The sequence below is a fragment of the Pararge aegeria genome, chromosome 21 (genome assembly GCF_905163445.1).
Source record: "Pararge aegeria chromosome 21, ilParAegt1.1, whole genome shotgun sequence".
In the NCBI taxonomy this organism is placed as follows: Eukaryota; Metazoa; Arthropoda; class Insecta; order Lepidoptera; family Nymphalidae; genus Pararge; species Pararge aegeria.
In genome coordinates, this window is record NC_053200.1 from 6,451,665 (window position 1) to 6,465,591 (window position 13,927).

Genomic DNA, 13,927 nt, shown 5'->3' on the forward strand with positions numbered 1-13,927 from the left:
TAGGTAACCTACACATGACATTTTCTGACCGGTTTTACATGTAAAATTACTATTACAGAATTTAGTAGGTATAAATGCGTTGTAATATATCTCAAAACATATTTAAATGTAGCATCGAATGTTAATTATAAGTTGTTATGAACATGTTAGGGTCAATAATTGTATTTGTATTGAAAAAAAGTCTTAAATACGCTTAAATACAACAGTGTATACCTACCTACCCTTGGCTTGAAAATAATGGGCACAATCAAAACTGGACCAAGACTAGGAACAGCATTTTTAGGATAGTAAACGAGTTTCTAATATTTAGTTTTTCCTATTTAGAACTTTATTTTCCTCCTATTAATTTTCTTCTACTACTAATACCTACTAAATTGGTGATAAAATAGCGAACTGCGTTTATAAATGGACTTGTAAGTTAAGTATAGTTAGGTAGAATTAGATAAATATTATTTATTGATAATTCATTCTCATACTACGGCATAAGTCGCCAATTTAAAAGTTCTAAATAATAAATACATACGTACTTAACATTCGTTAGAATACAAAAGCGCCTACATTATCAAATAATTTATTATTTAGAAACAAATAATTGTGTGTGCGTATTCGATGGTGCTAATTTCGTTTTACACAAATCTCGAAAATAAATTGAAATTTCTAAAAATAGTGTTGGCCCTTTCACAATGTGCTAAGTCGAAGAGTTTGGCAACACTTTTATACATGTCGATCAAGTTTTCTTCAGCGATTTGTGTACAACAATTGGCACCAGTATCAAAATATAATATTATACGAAAGTTGGCAGTTAAGTTTATTAAAAATAACAACATTACATTTTTTTTTTCACTAATTATTACGTTTAATTAATTACTTCTATAAATAAATAATATATTACTTTAAAAGTTCGTGGCATCTTTGGTATATTAAGTAATTGTGAAATTAAAATTGAGTATTAACAAGGCAATTTCAGAATGCCTTCTCGTGATATTATAAAAAGTTAACTTTGCGATTTAATTATAACCTTCATCTATTGTAACTACTCTAACGTCATATTTAAACAACGGTTCAAACAAAACTGACTCAGCTGCTGTGTACCATTTACACGCGCTTATCAACTCGAGCAAGTACTTACCTACCTACTCGCACTAGTTCGGTAACAATTGTTATTTATTGTGTATTTTATATTCTCATTCATATACCAACCCTCTATCTCTCACTATCTGGTTTCTGATAAGTTATTTCATTGGTTAACGTACTCTTTTATCTATAGCTTAAATATAGAAAATGAACTATAGTACCCAAACCGCTTAGTGGTAAATCTAATCAAGCCTTCTGCTAGGTTGTAAGGTAACGATCACATTTTAGGGATTGTGTTTCTAAATAATTAATAATTATATTATAATGAGTTTGATTGTACCATAAAGTACAGTACAATAAAGTGAATTTATTTTTGTTTCTTCGTTTGCATGAAGTAGTTGAATTTGCTTCACTTATTTTATTTTAATTATGGACTAGTGATGTGCCATCATTACATTTAAAATTAATTTTCAGATGTCAGATTTTTCATCACTTCGTACAAAAAATACTACTATTTCATAACCAATAGGAATCGGGGGTAATTTGTTTAAACATGAAGACATTTTTACTGATTTTTGAAAAACTTTTTGACATTTTATTTTAAAATGCCAGCTCTCAGAGTCATCCATATTTATGATTCAAGCCTCAGACGCAACATCTACGGCTATTTTCAGAGCCTACAAAATTAATTCAATGGTAGTAAATGTAACATACCTACAGCCAGAAGGAAAAACAAATACCCATGGTATGTGTACTATATTATATATAAAAAAAAATTATAAAAGAGACATAATTTTTACTCAGACAGCCATTCAAAAATTACAGACAGTCATTCAACATTTCAAAATTATAAGTGATACTTAATTTTGTCTTAATGTTGTTGAATCATCGATCAATATGTGTTGTTGAAATAGTTTTAAGAAGTTTTCTATTTTCTCACTTTCATATTTTGTATATTTTATATTTTTGGAAATAAATTATGCGATTAGTCTAGTAGGTATGTACTCCCTCGTCTTAATAAATGGTCAAGACAACGAACATTACAATCCTGCCACACACACTTAGGCACTAGATCATTACAAATAGAATTGACATTTTCTTTACACACATTTAATTGTCAACAATTATTTATTGAAAATGAGTATTAAATTTCCTGAAAACAACTTGCTAGCTAGTTGAAGCGTTAAAGATTCTTTATAAATTAGCAACAGGAACGTTCTCGAAAAGAATTTTTCAAAGTTTGGCCCACATGTCTGGATTTTTAAATTTAGAATCAACCGTTGACTAAAAGAAGTTTATAAGGGCAAGGGTGCACTAAATATTGATTTTGAATTTAAGTTTAAGAGCGGTTTAATATTCCCGTGCACCCGTGTCCTTATCTAAAAATGTATATACACAATGACCAATCAGATCACAGTATTTTTACAAATGGCGCGCCAAAAATCTAAATTGGCAATATTGCACCGCAGTGCGCTTACGCTCTAAGTTCTATGTATACATAATCACTAATTCCATAACATTATCGGATAATTATCAAAACGATCCCCTAATAATCTAGATACACCCATAAGAAGCACTTTTTAATCAATGAATAAGTATCAGGATTTACATATTATTTATACAGGGTAAATATAATTTATATTCATATCTCTTCTCTGCCCGTTCACATATTTAATGTTGCGAATTCCGTTAAACACGAATCTTTAAAATAAACTTAGTTAACTGGTTTAACAGCAATGCTATGCCTTTCGTCAGGGAGCTGTTTGATAAGGATAGCATTTCTTTTAATTGTCAGTTTAGTTTCGTTTAAAGATTTGTGTACGCGCGGATTACAATCAATGCAAACGTTTTTTTTTAAATATGATTCGACAACATTTTGACGTTTAAAAGTTAATTAATGATAGATTCGTTATCGAACCAAACATTTAAATGCGGAAAATAAAAATTAAGTAAGGGTGTACAGCGTAAATAGAAAATCAAATAACGCGTGGTAAACACAAATTCAAACAGTTTTCAAAATGTTGTCGAGCTATACTAAATATTTTTTATCAGTTTTAGAAATTTCTTATCGTTACTTAATGTCGTGCTACTAATAGTAGTAAAAAGCGATTCGTAAATTTATTTCACACTTTTTTGAAATCACTTAATCTATTCATGTAAGGTTGAACCTGACAGATTTATTTGGATAATATTTAAGTTTGCTGGCAAAACGGAATGTCTGACTACAAATAAACATCACTATTTTCTATTTGTAAGTTTAAAGTCCATTTGTGCAGACCAACATCGAAGGCTTACGCTGTTAGGTTATTTGACATTAAAGCTAAAATTACGCAAGAGTTGGACATGTCAATTCATACGAAACTGTGATGCTGTCATAGCAACAAAATAACTTGAAACATTTGTATGGTCGCAACTATGAGTTGCTGCCGAAATTTCAAAATGATTCTGCATAAACTTGTGGTATCAGTCCCTGCAAACGCTTACGTTTTACCTGCTCAGTTAACCAATACAAGACAATCTGTCGGTGACAACCTTTCGTATGTTATTGGCTTAACCTCACTTATCGCATTGAGGACCTCAAAAAAATCTGAAATGCCATCCACATCTTCACACTAACTAGTCATCAACATGTTACCAACAAAACTTATATTTTTACCTAAAATATAAGTAAACTATGTATATTCTAAACAATCTACAAATTTGTTACAATATTCTTCATCATCATACATACACAAGTCGATAGTTTATCGTCTTTTAAAAAAAATATTTTTTGTCACCTCTTCCGATATACCACCATTTTTTTTTATTTATTCTGGATAATCACGAGTACGTATATTATTTTGTTTAGCATGGAAGAATGTTTATGTCACGTAAACGGTGACTTTGTATACAATCCAAGTAGTAACAAATTACACGAATAACACGCTATATTTCTCAGCCTATCTTACAAATTCTTTTTCTTAATTTGTAAAAATAGGCTCTAAGATTCTAAATTTTATAGGCAACGCACTTGTACGATGTATTGTAACGTTACATCATCCAACAAGTGTTAATTATTGTTAGACTCTGTCCAGACAGGGCGAATCCTGTCACGCGAAACTATACCTGCGAACTCATACTCATGATTTCACAACTCATGCTTGTGAACTCATACGCGCATCAGCAAAGGGAATAATAGATCGCGTGCATAACTCACAAGCATCGTGGCGAGCAAATTTCGGCTCTTGAATCTGTAGATACTGGATACTTTTATTATTGCGACTTTACGCGCGATGTTTGGAAATAAACATAACAAGTATCTCGATGAACACTTCTCCTTGACGTATTGTTCACTGGTACCGTTTCGGGCGAAATTCTTTTTCGTTTCTGGACAAAACAACAACGCTGAACTAACTGATGACGCCGTTTTAATAATCACTACATCTTACGGACGGTCGATAGGTCACTGTGCTGCAGAATTACAAATAACAATTAACTCAATGTTGCAGCAACGAAACGCTTAATTAATTAACCACGTTATACCAACGTTGCAGTGTTTCAAGTACCTTGGCTGTCAGATTTTTGTTCATTTTCATTGTTCAAGCACCATCAGTAAGTTCAGCGGACTAATTCTAATCACTATCAATTGGTACATTATAACAATGTGACCCATTCTTCACAGTTCGAATAACGATCACGCACCATTCTGGAATGTCTTTATATTTTAATGTCCGTATCACACATTCGGGGAATGCCCTCGATTTCTAGAACGCGTCAAAACAAAGGTTCGTTTGAACGTTCCAGCGGGGTGGCGGGGTTGGCGGGCCACGCGAGTGGGGGCGGATTGTAGGGGCGAACGCGTTAATTGCGGTAGATGTAGGCGCAGGGTTGAGGCGCGGGCGGCGGTGGGGTGGGCGGGCGCTCACCAGACGGTGACGGCGAGGACGAGGGCGGTGAAGGCGACGACGATGACCCGCTCGCGGTCCCCGATCCCGACCCACTGCTGCGCTGCGACACTGCAATTACAATATAAAAATAAACGTGGTGACAGTGTAGCTGAGGACTGTGAGTTGAGTAAGAACTTGGATATAAAAATTCTGTGTGGTGCCTTGACTTTTGTAGAGCCAATTAATTCTGACTCGATAAGTTATGAATAATGGTAGTTACTCCTTTACGGAAATTCATAACAACGGGTCTTTCCATAATTGCAGGTCGAATTAGTAATTTCGCTAATATTGCATAATTTGTGTTAGCCAATCAATTATTGTATAACAATACGTATGACATTAAATTTTTTTAAAGTGCCACATGTGAAATTCTCATGTCTCTGGAACTAATATAGTGTTTTGAGTAGATTCACTACAAATACATAGATATATTCAAACATTGGTGTTTCAAAAGTGGCCTACTTAAAATAAACGAATTTTGTGAAAAAAACATGACAACATCCTGTCCACTAATTTAGAAACTTAGAGCCTATTTTTATAAATTAAGAAAAAGAATTTGTAAGATAGGCTGAGAAATATATCAGGTCAAGTGGTAAAAATGGAGGTCATGTTCAATCAAAACATTGTGATCTTTACACAGTAGGTAGCTGGTATTCTGCAATCAAATCATTACATAATTGTCTATGGCATTAACATTTTTACTTTTCATAAAATGCAGTTTGTGAATTTAACACCTTTCCTATAAACAAGAATTGAATTAAATATAAGAACTTACTGTATACTGTAATTTTTTCGTCACATAGTGTTTGGATCTTTGCAAAAATTGATTGTATTATAGCTAATGTCAAAGCAATGGTGGTTTTTAAAATGTGATAGGTATTCACCGTATATGAGGTTGTAACGCGTAATCTATGGACTTACTAAACCTATTGATTAAATTCTTTAACAAATAGGAAACGACATTATTTGCGAGAGTTATAGGCTATATATTAACCCGAATATTTCTAGACTTTTTCGTGATAAACGTATTTGCAAACTAAGTCTGAAGAAAACGGGCGAACTACACTACCTTTCTTACGAATGTTGGCTTAACAATAGTTGAGTTCTAGAGAAAAATTGTAGCGATTGATAATGCCTACAAAAAGGTTAGGGACTGAATATTTCTAACTTTTATATTTAAGTCACAAAAAGTAGTTTTTTACTTATATTAAGAAATATTTTTGATTATTTTCGATGGTTATATTTGAAGAGCCATGTACCTATATTTATGGTGGTACTCACCCAACGTGTGGTGGTGGTGCGTATTATGCTTATGATGATGCATTTGGTCGCGCGCCTCCACCCCGCTTGTTTCTCAGAGGTACACTTTTTTCACTGAGCGCGTGGTCGAGAAGCCATTGTCGTTCCCGCGCCGGTACCCATCGCCCTGCGGTCCGAATATTCCTGCGTTAACTGACATGCCGCAGTGAATATGGATGCGTGAGACATGAAATTAATGAGGCGTTAGTGAGGTTAGAAATTATTGTGAGTTCTCAACAACATATTATAAACACTTTCTTATACTATGGATGAGTACATCAACTTTGTACATTACTCGCCACGAAAATTAAATTTGCGCGTTGACCAATCAAATATATTAGGTACTAGATGTCATTGTGCGCGTTCATTCCCGTGGTTTTCAAGGGATGAAAAGTTTCCTATATCACTACCTAACTCTCCTGCCTTTTAACGAACTCAATTCCAAAAAACAAATTGATTATTTGCTTAGCTAGGGCGTGAAAGAAGGAAAAAAACAAACACACTTTTTTTGCATTATACAAGGTGGCCGATCAATTGACGTCACACAAAAAAATTTAGGTCCGGTATGTTGTGGAGTATCCGAATCACCCCCATGTATGTTCCGCGATTTTTTATAGTTTTGGAATTAAGATTTTTTTTCAATTTTTTGAGGAATTTCGACATGACCTTATGCTTATGATTTCGTCCGTATGCCCAAAATTCAATTTTCATGGCAAGTAGGTTCAAAACTCACCATAATTTCGAATGATTAGAAAGCAATGGTTAAAATGGTAATGATATGAAGATGGTTAGTGATCTGATTAAATAAATGATTAATCACAAAAAGGTAATCAGCAAATTAGGATTTTTTAATTGGTAGAAAAGGAAATTAGATTTAAACAAAGCAATCAGTAACAAAGCATTTTGTAACGGATAAACTTGTACTAGATGTACAAATAAATAAACTGATAGGTACAAATATTTTTTAATAATTGATAAAAAAATGAACAAAGTGCAGTAAAAATAAATTAAATCAACTAGGTAGGTTGATTTATTTACCTGTTCAAAAGTTCACCATTACAATAAAATTAATACATTGACTAAGTTTACTTTTAATAGGCACTATAATTTTTTAAATAACATTATTTATAAAATGATCTGTATATTTTTGTGAAGTTATTTAATTTTACAATATTCTTTGAAAAAAATTATTGATATAAATAAAAAGGTAGCCTATTAAAACAACTTTCATTGAAAACTTAAGTACATTTAGATGATGATATTTTTTTCTGGGGGAATGAAATACCGAAACAATCAAGATTATATTTAAACAAACAAATCATCACAAAATATGTAATAGTGTTAACGCTAAACAGATTCCCGTTATGATAATAAACTTTTAGCATCAACTAAGAATTGTTTAATTGCTCCAGTAATACCATCATCTTAACGCAGCAGCAGGCCTATTCAGTACTGTGTATTGATTAGAAACTATGGAAAGTTGACCGGCTAAAATCTTACTTGCCATTCTATAGACCAGTTTGCCAACTAATATTTATAAAATATACTATAATTTTATAAATTCATTGATTGATTTGCATCCATGTACATTTATTTATATAGTCATGAGGTACGTGTATTTATAGGTCAGGGCGTGGCAATATAATGTATTTCACCACTTGTAATTTCAATTTAAATAATTTCAGTTTTAGGCTTCTGATTCTTCTTCTTAGTCTTTACAGTCTTACCTATTCATCTGGGATAAAATCGTCATCCGGATAAAAACCGGATAATTTACGTAAAGATTAACGTTTATTAAAAAAATCAAATTGATTACCTACTTAATTAATATGAAAAGATAGTCAAGTAAAAAAGCCAGTCTATTCAGTTAGTAAATAGTTCACGGTTATTATGAGATGTCATTTTATTAAGTGCCTACTGTACTGTGTGTGTGTTTTCACAGTTATACGGCGGTAACTTTCCGTAGTAACCCAATAGGCCTGCTAGAAGCCATGCAAAGAAGAACGGAACACAACTGACATTGACCTGGTGGGAGCGGAGCGTCCCGAAGTTGTCCCTGCGGTATGCGTCCGGCTGGAACTGGAAGAGTGTCTCGTGGTGCGGATGGTAGGGGGGGTGCTTGCGAAGGGTCGCGCGGGGGGAGGCGGGCTTAGGTTGGGGAGCTAGTACGGGTTCTGCGTACGTTACTTCTTCTACTTGTTGTAGGAGTTTAGGTTCTGCTTGAATCCTGAAATGGCACAAAATATGTTAAAGGCAAATATTTCTTTATTCAAATAGACCCATCATCGTGATCAGCAAATATGCATCAACTGCTGGACATAGGCCTCTGTTAAGCAGCGCCAACTATTTCCACTCCCAGCCTTCTGTATCCAATGGATGCCGGCCACTTTCCGAAAGTCGTCGCACCACCTATTCGGGGCGACCTACACTCCGCTTGCCGAGTCATGGTCCTTGGTCGCTGACCCAGTGCGGATTGGTGGACTCCACAAAACTTTTTGAAAGTTATGGAGAACTCAGGCATGCAGGTTTACTCACGATGTTTATCTTCACCGTTGAAACAAGTGATATTTTAATTGCTTAAAACGCAGATAACTTAGAAAAGTTAGAGCTATCAACGCTTCCATGCGAGTTTATGCCTGAATACAAATCTTAGTTTTTAACTTTTGAGGTCTTTGGCTGTGTCTTTTTGTTAAAGCGTTTTGTGTCGAAGTTCCTCAAATGTTTTAACGGCTTTATCAAGACAGTTGCGACTTTTGGTTCCTGCTTTTTTATTTTTAGTTCAATATTCCACTCCTTCGACTGATGTAACTTCGACCCCAAAGTAATTTCATACTTAATTAGTGGTAATAAGATACATATTCCTGTATTCCCTATTTAAGGAGATTCCCCGCAGGCCTTACTGTTATTAGGGTTTCACCTTTTCCTCATATACTAGACCACTTTACGCTTTAGTCTTGTGTATCAGATTTTGCAGTTGCGTTCCTAGGGTGCTGAATTTGAGAAAGGTCTTAAATGACTAATTTTACTCATCATGACCTCTAAAACGCAGTTCTTGTGCCAAATGACAAACTATAACAATTAATAGTTGAAAAACACTACGATAATAAACTACGGAAATTTCGTATAAATAAGTATAACTAAAAATAATTATTATACTCATGATTATCATCTTCGGCTTATTTATAGTTTGCATGATGAGAATGAGGTAGACAAATGTCTAAATAAAAACTTCTGCTCTTAAAGTGTTAGGTTATACGCATTTTGCCTTCTTGATTTTAAATCTTTCGGTAGTTAATTAATGTTTTTAACTTGTACAAACTAAGCTTTTTCTTTACTATACCTGTTGATGTTCTGTCGCTGCTCGAAGTATTCATACTCTGTGTCTGGATAGGGCATGTTATCATCGTCATCTTTCTTGCAGCGTCGACCGCATATGTAGCCTGCGGCGAATCCAGCGCCCAGCGCAGCTAGAGCCCCCGCGGCCACCGCTAGCGCTAAAGTTTCCACTGAGTACGCTGCTGGCGGCGGGTCAGCTGCTAGGACTTCTGGCCCTGAACAAGAATATGTTATTATAGTAATGTTCAAGGGAATGATATGTGGGATGTCCTATTTAATTTATTTTAAGGATGATTTCTTACAACACTAGTTTGCCCTTAAATAAGAAATTTTGTTTTAATGTTAGGTCATTCATTTGTATTTTATATAATTTATAAATACAAACCCTGGCGATATAACTTCTGAAAACCTTGGTAACAAATTTATATTAGACGTTAGTGTAGATCTGTAATTTCAATAATGATGTACAAAACAAAAAAAAAAATCTGCTTAAAATTAGACAGATTTCCTTTACTCCAAAGTCACATGTGTTAAATAGTTAACTATTTTTACACTTACAAATTTTTAATGGATTTGTACATATAACTAACACTATTAAAGTTTAATTGTAAATATAGATTAGATTTACAAAAGGCGGCCAACGTCGTGCGTGCTCATACGCACGCCCGTATATGGTATGAAAGAGAGAAGAGATAACACGACATCGGCTGTCATTTATAAATCTATTCTTTAATGGCGCGGGTTATAACGTGCTCTATCACATACCTTCGTTATTATTGTTGTTTCCTTTTCCATCTTTGTCTTGAACGATATTGATAACCTCCCCTTTATTCTCGCCTCGCGCATCGTCATATAAGCCCGAGCTGAGACCACCAACAGCGCCTGCGTCTTTGCCTAGAATTTTTTAATAGTAAATATTATTTACCAGCTTTCCTTCAATCACGTTAATTTAGATTTTGTCAATCAATGATTTTAGATTAGAATAATTTAGTTAAGATTTCATACTTCTTCAACTACTAGCTGTTGTATACGACTTCGTTCACGTTAGTTTCGGTTTTATGTAAAACCCGCGGATCTCCAGGATGCGAGCTAAATTACCGACCAATTTCATCAAGATTTGTCGGTTATAAACAAGCTCGCATTCGTTAGTATGGATTAGCCAGTAAGTAAGCAACCTTTTAATGGAACTTTCTCAGATGTATTAGGAGAATTACCACCAAAGATTTTGTACTAATAGACCTCTAGAAATGCGTCGGTCTATTCTTCTTTCATTGGTCTCTTGGAAACCAATCTCAAAATTACTTTTAATTAATAATACGTACTATGAGGACAAGCTGCATGACTCCCAGTGCTGACGCTCTGGTAGAAGGAGTTCTCATCCAACCAGCGACTAACTCCATGCGAGTACGCTCGGCACCGTCCCGCTTGTTTGTCCCACGCGCAGTAAGGATCTTGAAGGGCTACACACTCACTGTAAATAAAGAGTTTTGCATAATTTTGTAGCTAGAAAATCGTTATTTTAGCTTATTAGAACTACTTCTAACCATAAAGACAAGAAATTCCGTCGAATCGGGTTTATAAGTTATGTGAACCCAAGGTGAGAGCGAATCTTAGCGAATTGATAAGTTATATTAAATTAATGTTTATAAAAATTAAAATACTATAGAGAAAAGTTTGGATAAGTTGTTATTATCATATTCAATTATCCATGATAATTTTACAAGGTATTTTTTTACAATTTGTAATAATACCGCGTTGGTTAAATCTTTAGTAAATATGAGTTCCAAAATGTCAAACTTTTCCACTAATTAACGCGAAATTTGGAAGACCGTCAAAAAGAAAAAAATTGCTTATATAGGGCATGTGCTTCGGCATGACAGATACAGGTACTGCAACTGATAATGATGGGCAAAGTTGCTGGAAAGAGACGCATCGGTCGCAAGAGGAAGTCTTGGTTGCGCAACATTAGAGATTAGTCCCAGTCCACTCTCTAATGTTGCGAGTGCCGCCTAGCTTTTAAGCCTCGCGAGAGAACAGGAGAAGTATCAAAAAAAACTGACGGCCAACCTTCACTAGTTGGAGAGGCACCTAAAGAAGAAGAATGGCTAACTAGAGAACGTTATTTCAAATGCCCAAAGAAGTCACTCTATATATTCTGATCCAGATGAACTTATCAGGATTATAAGATAAGTATTCAGAAACTCAGTGTTTCATCAAATAGGTAGTAAAAAATACTTACGAGCAAGAACTAATTTTCTCACTAGAACATCTGTGAAGTCTCAGGCTGAGCACCTCTCTATCAGACACAGCAATAAGTCTCGCGGCGTCACGACCAGCTCTGGCAACCCTTAATGCTCTGACTGGTGAACCAGCTGCAAATGCTTGCAGTTCTTCTATCACTACAGGCACAGCCCGTTTGTTTGAGTCGTATGATACTGCGTTGATTGCTTTGATAATTTTCCCGTTATCTGTAACAGAAAGAAAAATTTGAGATGACTGTAACTCAGAGATTTTAAAATTGCATGCTGGAAGAAAGCTGTGATAGACTTCTCGGTAACGCGCCTCCGTATTTTGGAGTTATAGGTGTATTGCTTGAATGGTGAGGAAACCTATATGACTGAGGATGATCTTCTTCGTAATGTGCTCAAAGTTGTCTGAAGTCTACCAATTCTCACTTAGCCAGCGTGGTAGACTACAGCCTACGCCTTTTTCATGCTAAGAGGAGACTCGTGCCCTGTGGTGGGCCGGTAATCGGTTGGTGATGAAAATTGCATGATGAATATTATCAAGAATACGCTTATTCAGTAATCGAAATCACATTTTGTTAAAAAACGAGCATACGGGAACAATTTTGTTAGCTGTTAAACGTAACATTTCAATTGATTGACATAAGCCTCCATTGCACATTTACAACCCATAAATGTGTAGTTATTGAAAGCAAATGAAGCCTGAAGGTAATTCCCTAAAATGCGATCGAAAGCTCAAATGAACAATCCACTATATTGCGTATCCTCTACATAAACGTTAAACGTACCTGTTCCAATAAACAGCACATCATAAGCCTTTCCACCGGGTGTTTTCACTTGTGGATCAACAGCGATTTGCGTAAATCTGTAGCTGAAAAATTCGATAACATTTTTAAATATTTTGTTGAAATGATTGTTAACAAAACCTCATTGTAAATTTTAAAGATTGTGTAGTAAATAAATTGTAATATGAAACTTACTGAAAGCTAGTTCTGATTACGATTGGCTCTCCAAAGAAAGCTGGCACTGATTCGTCCATCAATGCATGTGTTTTGATAAAGTTTAGAGTTTGATCTGGTAGTTGTCTCGAGTCGTTATGACAAGTACCCGGTCTAGGTTCTGGTACCTAGAAAATAGGGAATATGTTTAAATGGTTATAATCAGTTAATAATCTCCTTTAAACTCGAAAATCCGTAGCTAATGCAGAAGAAGATATAAGATGCACAAAAGAAACAGAGAAAATGTGACTGACCAACAAAATCGATGGAAACGTGACTGAAGACAAAGCAATCGGCGGGTATGGAGCTTAGAAGTTAAGGTTCACTTAAGCAAAAACGAGACTAGATGTAAGGAAACAAAATACGATAAGACAGAATACTAGACGGGGATACTACTATGAGGAAAAAATAAGGTCACTAAGTTAAAAAAGACGTTGAAGTTCTTACTTTTGCAGTATTTACTGGAAGCCAATTTGAATTGATCGCGCTCTGCTCCTTAAAAGTCCCTTCAAATGTATCAGCAATGTCCTGCATGCTGAACGCGCATACTGCACTCCCTGATATGCTGTTAGGTGGTGTTGTGAATGTGCCGTAGATAAGCTGGGCATTGAGGCCACCGTATACGCCTTCAATTAACTCTGTAGTTGACTCTGTAAGATAAATTCAATATTATAAGAATTCAACGCTTATTTTAATGGGGCAGTATGTGGTCTTTTTTTAACGGAAACTCAATGTTATCCAAACTTCTGGAATAGAAAGTCATAAACGTATTAATCACAAACGGTCATATTCACATTCCTAAAGTTATCAGAGGGGGTTGCCCACTGTTTAATTTATTTTGAATTTTGGTCTCTTAGTTAGTAGTATACTTGATTCTGCATCTCCAAATCTTTAACTTCTATTATTTTACTTTAGATAGATTGTACGTGCTTATGGGTTACGATCATATTGTGGCTCTTGAGATCAGCTTCAAGCATTTTTTATTACTAGCACTAAGAGAACTCTCAGTAATTGAGGCACAAGCGAGAACCTCATGTCTTCCGTTAGA

The 13,927-nt window shown here is 34.9% G+C and overlaps 1 protein-coding gene across 3 annotated transcripts in view; it reads right to left on the reverse strand.

Annotated features, from left to right (window-relative positions):
* Window positions 1–3,886: 3,886 nt before the first annotated feature.
* LOC120633149 (semaphorin-1A) overlaps window positions 3,887–13,927 on the reverse strand; it is a 516,391-nt gene continuing 506,350 nt past the window's right edge. For 2 of the 3 annotated variants that reach the window (XM_039903275.1, XM_039903273.1), the window contains 10 exons: window positions 13,327–13,529; window positions 12,862–13,007; window positions 12,670–12,752; window positions 11,875–12,103; window positions 10,958–11,106; window positions 10,401–10,529; window positions 9,640–9,850; window positions 8,319–8,526; window positions 6,282–6,426; window positions 3,887–5,069 (listed from right to left, as the gene is read on the reverse strand). In XM_039903275.1, coding sequence (XP_039759209.1) covers window positions 6,355–6,426; window positions 8,319–8,526; window positions 9,640–9,850; window positions 10,401–10,529; window positions 10,958–11,106; window positions 11,875–12,103; window positions 12,670–12,752; window positions 12,862–13,007; window positions 13,327–13,529 — 1,430 coding nt within the window. In that variant the 3' untranslated portion in view covers window positions 3,887–5,069; window positions 6,282–6,354. The remainder of the gene's footprint in view (window positions 5,070–6,281; window positions 6,427–8,318; window positions 8,527–9,639; window positions 9,851–10,400; window positions 10,530–10,957; window positions 11,107–11,874; window positions 12,104–12,669; window positions 12,753–12,861; window positions 13,008–13,326; window positions 13,530–13,927) is intronic. The other variant, XM_039903276.1, reaches the window with a different exon arrangement.